We start from the raw sequence: 17,981 nt of genomic DNA, 5'->3' as shown, positions 1-17,981 counted from the left end.
TAGTGGTGGTACCCCCAGCGCAGAGTGCGGAGCACCGGGACCAGGATGTGTAGTGCCAGGCGTATCCACTCAGAGGGTCTCTGTTGACTGGAGGGTTGAAGCGGTAGTGGATCCCTGGGTTCTCCTCCCTCACCAGCACCTACACACACACAAACACATACACGCGTATGTTATTACATAGAATAATTACTGTTACACACACACACAATAACACACACACAGCTAGGCTGTTACCATGACAATGAGGGTCATGTTGGTGGGCCCCAGGGCCTCCAGGGTCTCAGGTTGGTCAGTGGGCCGGCGGTAGTGGAAGGTGGTCCCTGCGATGTCGAACCTACGAGGGGTGTCGATGGTCAGCTTCCCATTGATGAAGTACTGGTCCCCTTTACTCTTCAGCACTGGAGCAGAGAAGGAACGAGAGCATGTCTGACTGCAAACTTATGACTGAGGAAAAATGTGTTAGTGATTTGAAATGCTATAATAGTTCTAATAACAGCATTACTGATGTGCCAATGCACTTACATTTTAATTTCAGTTTGAGTCTGAATGCACACTACAGAATCCATCATGTCAGTATAACATATTGTGACACAGAAGACTCTCACCTAGGTAGTTGAGGGAGACGTTGAGCTCCTGAATATGAATGAAGGTAGATCCTTTGGGGATTCTGACCACCTCTTCATAACCTGGGATCACACACACACACACACACACACAAAGAAAGAAGAGAAAGGCAAGGTGGAGGTTTTATTCACTGACATACTGGAGGGAGAATAATGTATAAATAGTGTTTTACTCTGTGGGACTTCAATGGAATAAAAAGAGACTTCGGATTCCAACCAAATTCCTGGGCACCGTTCAATAACCATGTTTGAAGCCAGGCTGTGCTGTCCAGCCAGCCACCACAGCCCTGTAAATAACTTCAGTCTCACATAAAAAAAAACGGAATAAATAATTTAATAACCCATTCCAATGGTGCGACCGCTGAGGAAAGGAGAGGCTTGACTTTTGACCCCTCTCTGGTGCAGCAGTCGGTGCTGTGAGTAATTTCAGTAACCCAGCTCTGTACTTGCGGTTCCTGGCGACTGGAGAGGGAGAGGTTTTGCTGTTAACAATCAGGGGCCTGTGCGGTAAACAGAGAGCCAAAGAGCAATAAACCCCTGGCCCTCAACCCCTGAGTAACCCTCCACCACAACCAAAGTTCCTGGATGGATGGATGGATGGATGGATGGATGGATGGATGGATGACAGACAGACAGACAGACACAGACAGAGAGGAGAAAAAGAGAGAACCTAGAAAGATAGATGAGAGCGTCTGAGGTGATAACTCAGGTGAAGATGCAGACACCAGATGGGAGTAGTAAGGTTGCAGAGGCACGGGAGAATATGGCACCATCATCACTCTTAGGTGTGAATCTCTAGATAGAACAACATACTCAAAACACCAGCCCATCTGCTGTACTGCTTGGTTAGCGCCTGACAACAAACCCCATTTAAACCCTCCTGGGAGTGAGGATTGGTCTGCACCTCAGAGACATAAAAAACCTGGTAGACATGACTGAGTGCTCTGTGGCTCGTAAATCAGCCAAGAGCCAGAGTGTAGGCCCAGGCTAAGGCTGTTGCTGAGCCGGCCAGTGTGGTCCCAGCCACCGAGCTGCGGCCACCCCAGGAGGGTGTGTCCACTCTGAGGGTTCCAGAATGGGGAGGTAAGGGGGTGGAGGGGGCAGAGTTGCTGCTGTCGTGGAGGGAGAGGGCCTAAAATAGACCTGTCCGGCTCTGCAGGCGCAGCACTTCCGCAACCCACACCTAAAACTGCCTGCCACGTGCCACCGAACGGGCGCGAGAGAAACCCCACACACTCCTTCCCTCCCCACAGCCTTCATCCCCAGCGTAAAAAAGAGAGCCCAAGGTCTCCATATTGTGGTGGCAGAATGTGGGATCTGTTCTGTGTTGTACTGTGATATGCTTTTCATAGACTCCTGGTATGTCTGCACCCTAACAAGGCCATTGTGTTCCGGAACTGTCACGCCCTGGCTCTGGGGACTCTCGTATGTTGAGCCAGGGTGTTAATTTCTAGGTTTTGTATAACTATGTTGGCCAGGGTGGCTCCCAATCAGAGACGGCTATAGCTCGTTGTCTCTGATTGGGAGCCATACTTAGGTAGCCGTTAGGCATTCATTTGGTGTGGTTTCTTGTTCCGTGTTGGTTTGTGTATGTAACCAAGGACGTCACGTTATCGTTTTGTTGTTTTGTTCGTGTTATCATTATTTAAATAAATATGTTCGCATTCCACGCTGCGCCTTGGTCCTCCTCCTTCGACGTTCGTGACAGAAGAAACCACCAAAACTGGACCAAGCAGCGTGTCCAGGAGCCATCGCCAGGGGAATCTCTAGCGGATCTCCTGTGCCACCTCGACTGGGTCAAGCCGTGTGAGGAGGAGAGAGGCTGGAGTTGGAAGCAGAAGAGCGAGAGTTGGGCGAGAACTATGGAGGCCTGGTCCACATGGAGGAGAGATACCCAGAAATTTTTTAGGGGGGGGGCTCACGCCGTGGACGACGGGGCAGCAGGAGGCCGCGATAGAGCGGGTAGTAGAGAAGGCCGCCAGGTTACGGGGGCCACTGGTCACAAAAGGGGAGGAAAGTGTAGAGGCACGGCGAGAGGTACTGGGGTGTGTTACCAGTCCGGTCCAGCCCGTTCCTGATCCCCGCGTAGGACCAGTGGTGTGTGTTCCCAGTACGGTCCGGCCTGTTCCTGCCACTCGCACCGAGCCAATGGTGCGCGTCGCCAGCCCGGCCCGGCCTGTTCCTGCTCCCCGCACCAAGCCAATGGTGCGCGTCGCCAACCCGGTTCGGCCCGTCCCTGCTCCCCGCACCAAGCCAATGGTGCGCGTCGCCAGCCCGGACCGGCCCATCCCTGCTCCCCGCACCAAGCCAATGGTGCGCGTCGCCAGGCCCGGCCCGGCCTGTTCGTGCTTCCCGCGCCAAGCCAATGGTGCGCGTCGCCAGCCTGGCCCGGCCCGTTCCTGCTCCCCGCACCAAGCCAATGGTGCGCGTCGCCAGCCCGGCCCGGCCCGTTCCTGCTCCCCGCACCAAGCCTATGGTGCGCGTCGCCAGCCCGGTCCGTCCCGTCCCTGCTCCCCGTGCCAAGCCTGTGGTGTGCGTCGTCAGTCCGGCACAGCCCGTGCCTGTTCCACCGGTGCCTGGTCCGGCACCGGTCAGCTGCTCCACTCCGGAGCTAGAGCAATCCGCTCCACCAGTGTTCAGTCCAGCTCCGGCCAGCAGGGCCAGACCGGACCAGGGACGCTTTGGGGGTTAGAGAGGGAGTGGGGGTCATGCCCGGATCCGGATCCGCCGCCGAGGCGGAGTGCCCACCCGGTCCCTCCCCTGTTGTGTTTGGTTGGCGCGGTCGGAGTCCGCGCCTTTAGGGGGGGGTACTGTCATGCCCTGGCTCTGGGGACTCTCGTATGTTGAGCCAGGGTGTTAATTTCTAGGTTTTGTATATCTATGTTGGCCAGGGTGGCTCCCAATCAGAGACGGCTGTAGCTCGTTGTCTCTGATTGGGAGCCATACTTAGGTAGCCGTTAGGCATTCATTTGGTGTGGTTTCTTGTTCCGTGTTGGTTTGTGTATGTAACCAAGGACGTCACGTTATTGTTTTGTTGTTTTGTTCGTGTTATCATTATTTAAATAAATATGTTCGCATTCCACGCTGCGCCTTGGTCCTCCTCCTTCGATGTTCGTGACAGGAACTGTTGATGTATAAAATAACTGTTGTGTAAACAATATGATTGTATTATCACCTCCCACTATATAAGGGACATGTAACCATTTCTTCCTTGAGTTCTTCCCTGTGAAATCAGGAGGTGGATCTCATCCTGCAGCTGCTTGTATTAAAGTTTCTATTTTATCATTAAATAGTCTCTGCCTTAATCTTTGGATCTAATTTTTGGTGCTGTGACACAGATGAGAGCGACCTGACTTTTTGATCTGTTTCGCTCGGCCTCAGACATCCCTCTGGCCACAATAAAAAAATAAGGTAAGAGACCGTATTCAATCATCTCTGTGAGGGTCTGTTTTCCAGACGAGCCTTAGTGGTGAAAGATCTCGTCCTCCTCATCCACAACATTTTGGGGTTCAATTTGGCAGAACTATTTTCCTATAATAATGAATCTCGCCGGTGGTAGGTAGAACCTAAGGAAATTGGTTCAGACGATCTAAGGAAATTGATCCAGGGTTATTATTGATCAATAGTGGGTATTCGGAGTTTGACCACACTTTAAAGTATTCTGAGTTTAACTATGCTTTAAAGCTCACATAATCACGTGATAGCCTGAAGGAAAAGTATTCGGAGTTTGACCGTACTTAAAAAAATATATATATTATTAGAGTGTTTTGAGAAGGCATTAGGGTTAGTGCAGTATCATGTACCTGCAGGGTGAAGTTACCCATGGCTCTATAATAGGACAGAGGACCACAAACCTTCCAACAGTCATCACTATGATGGAATGATGGAACTGAGACCTCTGGAGCGTCTCCTGATCAGAACTGAGCAGCTATAGGCTGAGCCTACCTCAAGCCCTCGACAACGGCTTGGTTTTCTTGGAGATGGTGATGGCTAATTCTTGAGCCTGGCGTCATCTGTAAGCCTGGCTGGGCTGTATCAGTTTTCCCCTGACATGTTTCCACAGAATTAATCACAAACCATTAATCAGGGCCAGAGTGTTTAGACTGAAATAGGTACCGAAATAAAAGGTCATTATGCACCTACAGGAGGGAGGGATGGATGGAGGGGAGTTGGCAGGGCAAGATATTCACCAGTAACTCTATATGATTAACTGGTACAGTCTGCAGATCATGCAACTAGAAAGCTTGCATGTGAACAGATAATTATACATTACTTTCCAAATGTCTGAGGTCCCCTAACTCACATTGCAAGGCAGCAGTCCAACACATATTTAGCTCATGTCAGAATCCAAATGCATGCACACATTGTTTGAATTTCCATAAAACTATTAGGTTGCATAATCTCTCTCGATGGATGTCTCGAACTTAACTAAATCTCATTCTCAGAACGTTGAAAGAGCTCCCTGGTCCAAAACACAGGCCCTTTCTTCTTTGACATTTTATTTGTGTTTTTCATTTTTATTCCCCAGTCTAATTGAGAGGTATGTGTTATTGGCCTGTTCTAGAAGTGGTGTTGGAGGGAGCAAAGAGTTTGAGGACAGAGAAACGCAGCAATCAGGGTCTTTTAAAGAGAGAGACGTGTCCTGTTGCCAAGTCTTGGAACAGAACAGTCCCCCCAGTGTCTGTCTGTCCACGCCTTCCTGGCCTGAGAGAGGGGCCCACTACCACCCCACTCCTCAGCCCCCCAACCCCCCACCCCACTCAGACAGTTATTGATACCTCCTGCCACTGAACTACCACTACTGTTGCTGTACCACACAGACTGTACACTGGGGTTTATAGTGTAACTAACTGTAGAGACCATCATTGTGCAGTAAGCATCAAAGAACTGGGATAAGATTCCTTCCTAGCAGTATTGTGGTGAATGGACTCCTGCTCTGTATACTAAACTGTACCTCCTTCAGGCAAGGAGTCATTGAAGACGCCCTCGATGGCCGCGCAGTTGCTCCCGTCACCCCCGCAGATACGGCAGCGGTCCTCCCGCACATCCGAGCCCAGGATCCGGTCACAGCCCACGTGCTGCAGGGAGACAAGAGCCACAGATCAGAGGGCGCAGGCAGAGGCACACAGACACAGCCACTAGCCTCTATAGAGAGGAAAGCAGAACACACACAGTCCTTCAGAAGTGAGGCTGATTGAAACGTTTCCCAGGTGCCTAATGAATAAACTGACAGCACAGGATGTCAACAACGTACCCATTCCTAAGACACAACCTGTACTAAGCTGTGACACACACGTATCCCACCAGACATGCCACCAGGGGTCTTTTCACAGTCGCTAAATCCAGAACAAATTCAAGAAAGCGTACAGTATTATATAGAGCCATTACTGGAACTCCCTTCCATCTCATATTGCTCAAATGAACAGCAAACCTGGTTTTAAAAAATGGATAAAGCAACACCTCACGGCACAATGCCACTCCCCTATTTGACCTAGAGAGTTTGTGTGTATGTATTGATATGTAGGCTACGTGTGCCTTTTTTAAATTGATGTAGTTTTGTCCTTGAGCTGTTCTTGTCTATTAATGTTATGTATTATGTCATGTTTCATGTTTTGTGTGGACCCCAGGAAGAAAAGCTGCTGCTTCCGCAACAGCTAATGGGGATCCTAATAAAATACAAAAAATACCAAATACCAACAGACGGTTCAAGCCAAAGTAAACACAAATGTTGGTCTAAATTAACTCTTGCACTGTACAGTAACTCTAACATGTGAATGGATGGCTGGAGCAACCCTGGGGCACTTCAAACCCTGTTGACCCAGGCAGGTCTAGGTTCCATTAACTATCAATGTGGAAGCCATTTCCCCTTAGTAATGGCAGGACTTGTTCCAGACTGGGCCCTGGCCCTTCAGTTCAGACTGGGCCCTTCAGTTCAGACTGGGCCCTGGCCCTTCAATTCAGACTGGGCTCTGGGCTGTGTCCCCTGGTGAGCCTGGCCCAGGCCAGGCAGCCTGCTGTAGCCTGCGCATGTGTTTCCAAGCACACACATCTCTCTCTCTGCTCCCGCTCTCTCTCCACTCCCTCTCCCTCGCTCGCTTCAAATCAATCCCTTACTCTCTGGATCCTAACCACCATGAGGCTGCAAACAATACTTACATTTTTCTCCTCACTGTTTTCGCCTTTTTATATGCACCATAAATATCAGAGGGAGACGGGAGGATTGGGAAAGAAATTGGGAGATAGAAACTGAGATATAATGAGAGAAGGAGAGTATGAGAGGGAAATAAACAGAGAGAGCTAGAAAATAAGAGATAAAGAGAGAGATGAGAAGTGAGAATGCCAGAATAGGAAAAACCCAGAGAGAGAGGCAGAGAGAGAGAGAGAGAGAGGGAGTAAGAAACAGAGAGAAAGTGGGAGAAGGGGCTGAAGTGAATATGTTTAGTCAGCTGAGCTGGAGGGTCACTGAGTTCCTGCTACACACAGAACAGAACAGAGGAGGAGAGGAGAACAGAGCCGAGATGTTGATAAACAGGCTCGGAGTCTGGACGAGCCCAGATAATTCCACTCACACCACCTCCACGTGCCCAGGCCCTGAGACAGCTCCAAACAAAGCCCAAGAGAGGAGAGAGGGATGGCCGTTCAACTGCCTAATGAAATCTAGCTCGGCTCCACATAGCTGCAGGAAACCACAAAACAACAATTCAGATGCTTTGTGGTTTGGTGTCATTCAGCGAGAGTATTTCGTTTTTCCCTCCTCCCCTCCCGGTCCAGAGCCACTCTGCTTCTTGACAGGCTCTGAAGCCATCCAAAAACAACAGGACGGGGGAACAATCGGCATTGTTTTTGTGAGCAGTGAGCACTACCATCTGAAAGGCAATACTAATTCAACAAGACAACCAGGAGGAGAAGAGTTAAATGAGAGGAAAGGATAGAAAGGACGGAGCAGTCTCACCTTGCACTCTCCGTTCACACAGACATCCAGAGAGTCGTCTCGACATGGGGTCCCGTCCACCACAGCCGGAGCACGCTCTGTGTAGAAGTTATATCCCTCCGCCAGGCAGTTCAGAGAGCAGGACTTCACTCCACCTGGACAACAGAGCAGCACAGAGAAGAGGGACATGAGACAATAGATCAATACAAACACAAATAGATCCCGGATTAGATTCTGCAACAAATTTGGGTTGGGTTTACCCACAATCCTACGTCTCGGTGGTCTTGAGGTCTTGATTAGAGGTCTTGATTAGATCACAGGTGTTTTGGCAAGGACCTGACAATATCATCATGTCAGTTTTTAAGGCTGGGTTTACACAGGCAGTCCAATTCTGATATTTTCCACTAATTGGTCTTTTGACCAATCAGATTAGCTCTTTTACCAATAATTGGGCAAAATATCATAATTGGGCTGCCTGTGTAAACGCAGGCTAAGGACTGTTGTTGGTTTCGCTCTTGAGTGGCGCAGTGGTCTAAGGCACTGCATCGCAGTGCTAACTGTGCCACTAGAGATCCTGGTTCGAATCCAGGCTCTGTCGCAGCCGGCCGCGACCGGGAGACTCATGGGCGGCGCATAATTGGCCCAGCGTCGTCCAGGGTAGGGGAGGGAATGGCCGGCAGGGATGTAGCTCAGTTGATAGAGCATGGCGTTTGCAACGCCAGGGTTGTGGGTTCGATTCCCACGGGGGGCCAGTATAAAAAAAATATGTATTCACTAACTGTAAGTCGCTCTGGATAAGAGCGTCTGCTAAATGACTAAAATGTAAATGTAAATAAGCTGTCATGTAATACTATTGGGTAAACAACAAATACCCTGCCTTGACAATACCATCATGTCAGAGGTTTATAAGAGCTGTGTATTGTTATTTTCATGAATTGTTTGTGATACTATTGGGTAAACAACAATATACACTCACCGGACAGGTATCCCACCCTGTTCACGAAAATGGATTGCTCCTACAGACAGGGAGTCACGTGGCCGTGGCTTGCTATATAAAGCAGGCAGACAGGCATCAAGGCATTCAGTTACTGTTTGATTGAACGTTAGAATGGGCAAAACGGGTGACCTAAGCGACTGAGTGTGGTATGATCATCGGTGCCAGGCGTGCCAGTTCCAGTATCTGAGAAACGACAGGCCTCCTGGGCTTTACACGCACAACAGTGTCTATGGTTTACCGAGAATGGTGCAAAAAAAAAAAAAAACATTCAGTCAGCGGCAGTCATGTGGGCTAAAACAGCTCGTTGATGAGCGAGGTCGAGGGACAATGGAAAGAATTGTGCAAGCTAACAGGCGGGCCACAAACAGACAAATAACGGCGCAGTACAACAGTGGTGTGCAGAACGGCATATCGGAACGCACAACTCGTCGAATCCTTGTCATGGATTGGCTACTGCAGCAGACGACCACACAGGGTTCCACTCCTATCAGCTAAAAAGAAGAAGTGGCTCCAGTGTGTACGCGATCACCAACACTGGACAATTGAGGAGTGGAAGAACATTGCCTGGTCTGACAAATCCTTGTTCCTGTTGCGTCATACTGATGGCAGAGTCAGGATTTGGCTTAAGCAGCATGAGTCCATGGACCCATCCTGCCTGGTATCAACGGTACAGGCTGGTGGCGAGAGGAGCAGCTGTGAAGGTCATCTATAGGATCCCATAGACAGCTGGTGTTTTGGCAAGGACATGACAATACCATCAGAAATAAGTCAGAGGTTATTAAGAGCTGTACGTTTCATTAGGTGTCTTGGTAAACAACACATAGCATGATTAAGAGCTAGATTGAGTTGACCAGAGAGCCAGCTGCGGAGGTCCTCTATAGGATCTGCAGCAGCCAGCAGAGACAACAACATCAGACTCAGCCTTTTATATGGCACACACACTGGCTTTCACACCATTTCATTACTCAAAAACATTTACACAATGCGATTTTGTGCTGCTCTGTCGGGTTTACAACATTACACAACGTTATCACAAACACGAAAAGAAAATCACTTCCACTTCGCTCTTTATTTGCACTTTCAGCAGTGAGGCCTGATGCATCTTGTTGGGTGAAGACACAATACAATTACTCCAGCCGTTCCCCTCCATTACTGAGAAACACCACGGGCTGCTCTAATGTGTCTGATGACCACGCATGGTATTTTAATGGGTTTTATGTTTCACCCAGTTAGTTTGTTCCCCCACAGCTGTAAGGACTCGGGTGCCAAAGGCAGAGAGGAGAGTGGGGAGGTGGAGGAGGTCTGGAGGGGGGAGAGCACAGTTTGGATTGTTAACATCAAGAGAACAAGCAGGCAGAGAGGAGAGTGGGGAGGTGGAGGAGGTCTGGAGAGGGGAGAGCACAGTTTGGATTGTTAACATCAAGAGAACAAGCAGGCAGAGAGGAGAGTGGGGAGGTGGAGGAGGTCTGGAGAGGGGAGAGCACAGTTTGGATTGTTAACATCAAGAGAACAAGCAGGCAGAGAGGAGAGTGGGGAGGTGGAGGAGGTCTGGAGAGGGGAGAGCACAGTTTGGATTGTTAACATCAAGAGAACAAGCAGCTGATTGTGATTAAGTCCCCCCCTTCACTCCCTCTATCCACACACACACATAACCCTTGTCCCCTCGGCCCCCTCTTTGTCTGTGTCACCCCTCTACCACCTAAGGTCTGGGACTGATCAGGGGCTGTGTGTTCTGAGGCTTTTGGTTCCGCTAACAGCACAGTGGGGTCAAACGCTCACAACAACAAGAACGAGAGGGCGCTAACAGAAATAGTGCATCTCTCAGCAAATTCCCTGGGAAACTGGAATGTGGTAATCCTGCAGACTTGCACAAAAACCGACAGGGGGAGAGGAAAGGGAGAGGGGGCGGGGGGGGTATTTGTGCACTGACAGGTGCTCTCATTTATACCATATTACAGAGTATGCCAGCGACCACACTGAGCTCTCTTACTGGCTGACAAGGCCAATCAATGTCTCAGCACGGAAACGCCAGCACATCTGCTCTATGGGCCGACCCAACACACAACACAAACACATACACACAATGCAACACACATACAACACAACACAGCCATGGTCTCACTTTACTCACCACCCCCCTTTGGTCAACCCAGTTTCCATGCTTTATAACCTGGCCAGGCTCTGGTCATGTGAGAGCAGAAATAAGTGCTAATCGAGCAACATTCAGGACCAGGCAGGCAGCACAGAGGTACCAGCTGACAGTCAGGACCAGGCAGGCAACACAGAGGTACCAGCTGACAGTCAGGACCAGGCAGGCAACACAGAGGTACCAGCTGACAGTCAGGACCAGGCAGGGAGCACAGAGGTACCAGCCGACAGTCAGGACCAGGCAGGGAGCACAGAGGTACCAGCCGACAGTCAGGACCAGGCAGGCAGCAGAGTGACTTTCCACTCTCTTAGCCAGGGTTCTCTGGCATCACAGCCCACAACCCCCCAAACTGTTACCCCCTACGGGCTGGAAGAGCAGCCTGTGCACTAACATATCACTTTATGGGCTGACAAGTCATCTAATACTGCCACGGCTGTGCACTAGCCAAGTATACCCATTTCCAGCTAGTTCCACTGTGAAAAGTTGTTGCAATCACTTTGGGCTCTGTTTGTGCTGGCACCGCTGAAACAGGTACAGTATGTGCTGCCTGGGAGGCTAGCGGATGACAAAGCTGTGGGATGATGGATGGATGGACGGGGGCTGACTGACTTGGTGGGCCTGCTGGAGGAAGGCTTCCTGCAAAAGTTGTTGGACCGAGCTCAACAATGTGGATGGCTCATGCCTCAGAAAAAAATGTATATGACTGCTAAAACTTTTTTGAATGAACTGTCCTTGGCTGTCTGAGTCGAGCCCGATGGCCTGCTAGAGGTGTCCGAGTACAGGACAGAGAGAGTGAGAGAGTGAGAGAGTGAGAGAGTGAGAGAGTGAGAGAGTGAGAGAGTGAGAGAGTGAGAGAGTGAGAGAGTGAGAGAGAGAGAGGCAGCGGAGAGGAGAGAGGAAAATAGCAAGAGAGAGGGGGAAAGAAAGCAGGACAGAGAGGGAGAAAGAGGGAGGAATGTAGAAGGAGAGTGAACAAGTGAGTGAGTGAGTGAGTGAGAGTGAGGGGAGAGAAGGGGGCTGGGATGTGTGATATAGCCCTAACGCAGGGCAGACTGTGGCACAGCTCGTATTTTAACAGCTGCAAGGGATTTCCATTGTAAAATCAGCTGACTTGATGAAAGGAGCACTTGTTGCCTGGAGTTGGAGAGGGCCCCTCTGTAAGCCATTATGTTATTGGACTGGTAGATTAAAGGCAGCTATGTCGTCGAAAGTATTTATCTTTCGCGTCCAGCGCAGCGCTCATCAAGCACAGGCATTCTAGCCAGACAGGAGATTGTCTGCAGCTTTCCCCTTTACTCTTCTCTCTACCCTACTTCTCTCTTCTTTTCTGCTCTCCCCTCTTCCTTTTCTGGGCCCACGGTCTGGCAGCACTCTCCTGCTCAGCTCTCTCTATGTGCTGCTGCACTATTCTTTCTCTGTAAACTCACAGGCAGGTATGTCAGCTTTCTCCCTATCTTCAGACGTTTTCAGCCTGAAATGACAACCGAGCAGACACACTGTAGTTACCTCTGTAATGATGTATCACAGTCTGCTGTGGAGGGGGGAGGGGGTACACACACACGCACACTTACTGTACACACCTCCCCTGTAGGGTTGCCAGGTGTAGAATTTCCCCCGGAAAGGAACGTTGTCGAAGTCGGAGCACTGAATCTCCCGGAAATCCTGAGAGCCTGCAGGGCACTCCTGAGACAGACACACACAGAGGGGCACAGATCAGCTCTGTGTCAGTCAAATCACAGGCCTCTCGACATCAGACACCCACTGTATCCCCTACCCTGTCTCTTTTGCTGCCAGCAGTCATTTAAAATAAGACTGAACTCATAGTAGCCTCTACACTCTACCAAACACACACACGCATGGACACACACACACACACACACTGAGGGCATTAGTTCTGGGCTGGGCAGGCTGCTGTTAATTAGGTCAGTCTGAGAGCTGTAGAGTTGGGCCGGGCCAGGATGAGTATGGTGATGGTACTGTAGGCCTCTCAGAGGGAGCTGCTGCTCCACTCTGCTCTGCTCCCCCACTCACATCAATATTGCACGATCTGAAGCGCTTCCTCTCTCCCAGACAATACTTTCCACCAATCGTTGGCCTGGAACCAGAAAAGCAGAGGCAAAACACATCTGAGTGCAATTGAACAATAACTCCCCAATCACACTGGGTTCTATTCTCCTCCCGCATGGCTAGCCGGGCTCTACCACCCTGTTTTAATCTTTTCGGTCTGTATTTTTATTACTCAGCTATCCAAGTCAAATCAGACTAACTCCTCAGTAGAAACACCAGAGAGAAGTCCGTTTGCCACTGTCTGTGTTGATATCCTTTATTACGGCTGTCATTGTTGCACGTGGGTGATTATTGTGAGATGTTAAAATGATTGGTGGTAGACTGGCGTCTCTCTTCCAAACAGATGTGCTTGGAAGTTAGGAAGAGCCAGCCAGATACAACCCTATGGCTTTACAGTTCTACAGTGGCTGTGAATTCAATGACTATTGTCCGTCCTATGGACAGAGTTGAGATCCACATCACTCACCTGGGGCTGTCACAGTGGCGGATGGAGGAGGACACTCCTCCCCCACAGGTACGGCTGCACTCCTCCCAGGGGGTCCAAAGACCCCACCCGCCGTCCACCCCCTCTGGCCGGGTCCCGTAGGCCACACACACCCTCTTGTAGCACCACTGTAACACACACAGGAGAGGCACAAGCTGTGGAACTAATGAAATAAAAACCAAACACCCCCCATTTCTGCTGATCATGGAACATTCCAGTGCTTACCCCTTTCTCTATGGTATTGGTTTGACAGATGGTTCCTTCCGCAGCAGGTATGCTGCTGGTGATGCAGCGGTTGCTCTTGCTCATGCACCACAGCTCACTGCAGACTTCCTGCAGACACAGGGAGAGCTGTCAGAGTGTGTCCATTTCAGACCATATAGAGACAACAGGCCCTGATGAGCCCAGCCAAGAGGGCCCACTGACCCGGAGCAGACGGCACCAGTGGTTGGTTCAACTACCTCTGGTCTCTGTGGTGCTAATGTATTTAAGGCTTTTACAATAGCAATAACATATGGCGCTGTATTTTATTGTATACATATGCTCTGACTGCAAAGTATCAATGATAATGACACTATAAAGTACTATTTTGTTCCAGATGTCTGTTCACTCAGCTGTCGGGCCAATAAAATAGACCATCTAATAAAAAATGTTATACAATAAAGATAGCACAATATTTCTTCATAAACTCTTCACACATGGGGCCAAAAACCAATGGGACTGGTTAAAAATAAAATGTCAACTCTAGCTGGGAGACAAATAAATAGCAGTAAATCCAGTGGCTACTGGCTACCCTGCCTTCATGCTGCACTGATCAGAGTGGGCAGACAGCCAGAGATATGCCAGAGAGGAGAGGAGAGCTGGCCTACAGATGGAGAGGAGAAACGCACGTCTGCTCTGGAGTAGGGGAAGGAGGGAGAGGACATATGGTGCACGTGGTACTGATGGATCAGAAGATTTGTGTGAGTATCATTTCTACATGGGTCACACATACAGTACTGAATGTATCTGTCAGCTACAAATGACCATACAGCCTCATCAAGCGAGTTAGAGGAGGAAGGTGAGTAGGTACCCCGTATTTACACTGCCGAGACTTCACTCCATACTGGAAGCGGCACTGCTCGTCTGCATCGTAGGCCTGGCCAGGGGCCGTGGTTGGGTACACAAACTCCTGCTTCGGGGGGACGTTGTTGAGGCATGAGCCCATACCTGAGCTGCAGACACAAACAGGAGAAGACAATGAATACAGGCCCAACAAACATGGACCTCACCCACAATGTACCTAGCTAGTTACTCTATCCCACTGTCCACGCATAACAAGCCCTGCAACTCCCTTTAATATCCTATGCATTGGAGGTGAGTCTCAGACTCACTCTAGGAAGTTGGTGATGTAGTCTCGGCTGCAGGCAGACCAGACGAAGGGGTTGGTCTTCATGGTGATGTGTGCAGCCATCAGCTTGGCTGTCTCCTGACTGCGGGAGCCACAGGCGTTGCCCACTCCGTCATGGTTCATCCCAAACCTGCAGGGAGAACCAGATGGTACTGCATTGATATATCTCCTGGGTGACTGAGCATGTGTGAAAAAGGTATTGGGGTATTGGTGATGGTATCAAACATCCTCTCCCTGTTAACCTCATTAACACCATGAGCGCGGAACTGGGTCTGTGCAGATTTAACAGACAGCAAAGTGTCTCTGTGCTCTGCTCTCTCTGTCTGATACACACTTCCATAGGCACTGTAAAAGACAAGGCCCACCGTCTAGACAGCCCCAGGGTACAAGCACCCCATCCAGTTCAAAGGTACCTGGACTAGCCATTAGGGGGGAGCACCAATGGGTTTGCCACCTGTGAAAATACCTCAGAGGCCTGTGTCCACACGTAGGTAAATGGCACACTCAATTACTTAGCAAAAATAGTGGATTTTCTAAAATGATACCAAGTAATGGCTTTTGAAAGGAAAATATCAGCGCAAATCTAACAGAATCCTCTTTCATGGCAGGGAATGAAGAGGTTTGGAAATGACAAGCATGTCCAGTGGAGCATGTCCGATATTACTCAGGCATGCGCCTAGATAAATATGTATGCATGAGTAAGATCGGCTGGTATGCCAGCAAGTAAAACTAAGTGTCTTGAAGGGAAGGTACAAAAGACATGCCTATTGCCAGGCATTGAGGTAGGCCCAGAATGATATAGTGTACCAGCCACACTCGTAACTTTTTCCACTTGCGTATAAATATGACAAAGAAAATATTAAGCTATTAACAAGTTGTGTATTGATGGAAATTACTCATGGAGGTAATTACGTAAGTTCTCCCTCTGGTACAGCTCTAATCTAACAGCAATCTCACGCTGAGGCTGGGCCAGTTTAGCCCAGGTCAGCGCAGGGGTGGGGGTTATGGGCAGGTTGGGGGCAAGGGGCAGAGGCAGGTGCAGAAGCCAGGACAGGGGTTTCCTATGAGGGGTCACAGGTAACACCAATGAAAGAGTGGTTTATTGAAACAGCGTAGGTCCATAAAACAGAAGCCGAGCCTAAAGACCAAAGGGTGTGTCAAAGGTGATGAAGGCTGTAACTGTTACTGGGGCCCCGATTGTTTCCCTGGTCAGGAACAACTCAGGGCCCCAGTGGTGAGGGATATGAGGGTGATATAGGTGACGTGGGTGAGCGCCTTACGTATGTCCTATCTCGTGGGCGATGGTGAAGGCTGTGGCCAGGCCGATATCCTCGTTGATGCTGCAGCTCCTCTCTGGCTCACACATCCCCCCCACTGGAGCTAGACCTGGGACAGAGACACACACAATACTGTCTCTAACATAGCCAGAAATGTCCGTTCCAATTCATGCATGCTGAAGCACATACAGAGGTGATGCAAGTAAAAATACATACAGTTACATGCATTACAAACTTAACTAAAACCTACAATTCTGCATCTATGTGTCACTCTAAGACTGTGCTAGTCAGTCATGATGGTCAGTCAGCTGCAGCAGAGATACGATAGGTAGGTACTTAATAGTGAAAATGAGGGCAGTTTCCTGAGTCACATCCCCTCCCCTGGCTCTTTAGATTATATATAGTCTGACACTGAAGCTCAGTGCTTCCCAACAAGCGGCCTGTGTGTGTGCAGTGTGTATGCCCAGGGTTAGCCCTCTCCTGGGCTGGGCTTCCAGGTTTAACCAGAGGTCCTACCTAGGGTTCCACATGGCTTGTTCTTGTAGATGCAGATGTCGTACCTAGGAACAGGAAGGGAAATAAATAATTTACTAAAATGAATACTCTGGCAGTCGGTGCGTCCACACCCTGACACACACTTACACTAAAACATACATTCAGCAAAAAGCACTCACACATGTAATCACACACACAAAGACTCTCACACATACACTATTTCTCTCCTCTCGCTCGCTGTCGCTTTCTCCCTCCCCCCTCTCTCTCTCAGCGACACTAAGCCCTATGGACACATAACAGACCTGATAAGTAACTGATACGGTCTGAACAATGGCAGGAAATAAAATGATGGTTACTTAATTTTCCATCCCTCTTTGATAAAAGTCTTCATATAAAGAACATGTTCTCACAGACCAAACATCCCAAGATACTCCAAGCTACTAGGAACAGGAGCCAAGCATGGGCAGAGGAGTGTTTTTCAGTGAATGGTGCTCTGTTGTATCTCTCTGCAGTATTGTGTTTCCACTGCTGTTGCCGTTTCCCCCCTAAATAGTGCCTCACTATTTCTGAAACTGCACTTTGCTTCCTTGGCCCGGCTCAAGGCTGTCAGATTCAAGGCAGCTGTGCTCTGATTCCTTCCCTCTCTCTACCTCTCTCTCTCTACAGCGCTCTCTCTCCAGATGCTCAGTTGAGTATAACTGCCTAGGTTTCATCACTCCATACAGGACCAGACACTAACGCACATTTGCCGAAAATGACAGGCCATGAGGTAAGGAAGGAGCCTGTGAACTCAGAGGCATCTCGAGGGCAGAATATGGAGTAAGTTCTTACTAAAACCGTAATCCAAATAAGAATTTGAGCGTAATATATTCTGTTTGTCCAATAGACTCAGTGGTGGATCATTAAGGAATTAGGCTAGAGAGGTTTCATTATGTGCATTGACAATGCTAGCGGGTGCCTTTCAGTACTAAGAGCAGTATTCGGTCTTGAGATCTGTGCACTTATCTCGATTGTTCACAAAAGTTTCAGATTGGCGTCAATTAATGATTGACGCGAAAGTCCGAGTTGTGAACACTGAATCACTAAGAATGTTCTGGTGCTATGAGTGCTGACCTGGTGATGAGCACGGCAGTGTCATGGTGAGCAATGCCGTTGTCTGGGATGGCGTTCCCATTGCCATTCCGGTTCTGGATGGATTTCTGCCACTTACAGAAGCTGTCCAGGGACTTCCCTGCATGGTGGTTGATCTCTAGAGTCGGCTGACAGAGACAGAATACAAACTGAAATCAACATATTAAGGAAACAGAGTACAGTGAAATAATCAAATGACTGTATAAATCACTTTTAGGTTTTCATAGATCTGCCACCACCGACAATCATTTAGAAGCCAACGGGAGTAATGAGACAGACATTCCCTGTGTGGTCCAATAATTCCTTTTCCCTACATAAGCAGAATTTATCAGTATAACCATAGCTGTGGAATGAGCCTCTGCCAAGGGGCTATTGAACTGGACTGATAAGGACAGGAGCGTCTACTGCTTTGCTCTCCCTCTGCCATTAGCCACCCT

At 49.2% G+C, this 17,981-nt stretch overlaps 1 protein-coding gene across 2 annotated transcripts in view; it reads right to left on the bottom strand.

Moving 5' to 3' along the window:
- adamts10 (ADAM metallopeptidase with thrombospondin type 1 motif, 10) overlaps nt 1-17,981 on the bottom strand; it is a 36,895-nt gene that overhangs the window by 5,506 nt on the left and 13,408 nt on the right. The window contains exons 7-20 of one of the 2 annotated variants that reach the window (XM_045205500.1): nt 17,527-17,672; nt 16,435-16,478; nt 15,922-16,027; nt 14,625-14,771; nt 14,324-14,465; nt 13,477-13,584; nt 13,234-13,379; nt 12,732-12,795; nt 12,272-12,383; nt 7,576-7,709; nt 5,578-5,701; nt 606-686; nt 235-398; nt 13-139 (exon numbers count right to left, since the gene is read on the bottom strand). In XM_045205500.1, the coding sequence (XP_045061435.1) occupies nt 13-139; nt 235-398; nt 606-686; nt 5,578-5,701; nt 7,576-7,709; nt 12,272-12,383; nt 12,732-12,795; nt 13,234-13,379; nt 13,477-13,584; nt 14,324-14,465; nt 14,625-14,771; nt 15,922-16,027; nt 16,435-16,478; nt 17,527-17,672 (1,645 nt within the window). The remainder of the gene's footprint in view (nt 1-12; nt 140-234; nt 399-605; nt 687-5,577; nt 5,702-7,575; nt 7,710-12,271; nt 12,384-12,731; nt 12,796-13,233; nt 13,380-13,476; nt 13,585-14,323; nt 14,466-14,624; nt 14,772-15,921; nt 16,028-16,434; nt 16,479-17,526; nt 17,673-17,981) is intronic. The other variant, XM_041839416.2, reaches the window with a different exon arrangement.

This window comes from Coregonus clupeaformis, chromosome 20, assembly GCF_020615455.1.
Source record: "Coregonus clupeaformis isolate EN_2021a chromosome 20, ASM2061545v1, whole genome shotgun sequence".
Taxonomy (NCBI): domain Eukaryota; kingdom Metazoa; phylum Chordata; class Actinopteri; order Salmoniformes; family Salmonidae; genus Coregonus; species Coregonus clupeaformis.
Note: the sequence above shows the minus strand (reverse complement) of the source record. Positions and strands in the feature narration are given on the sequence as shown.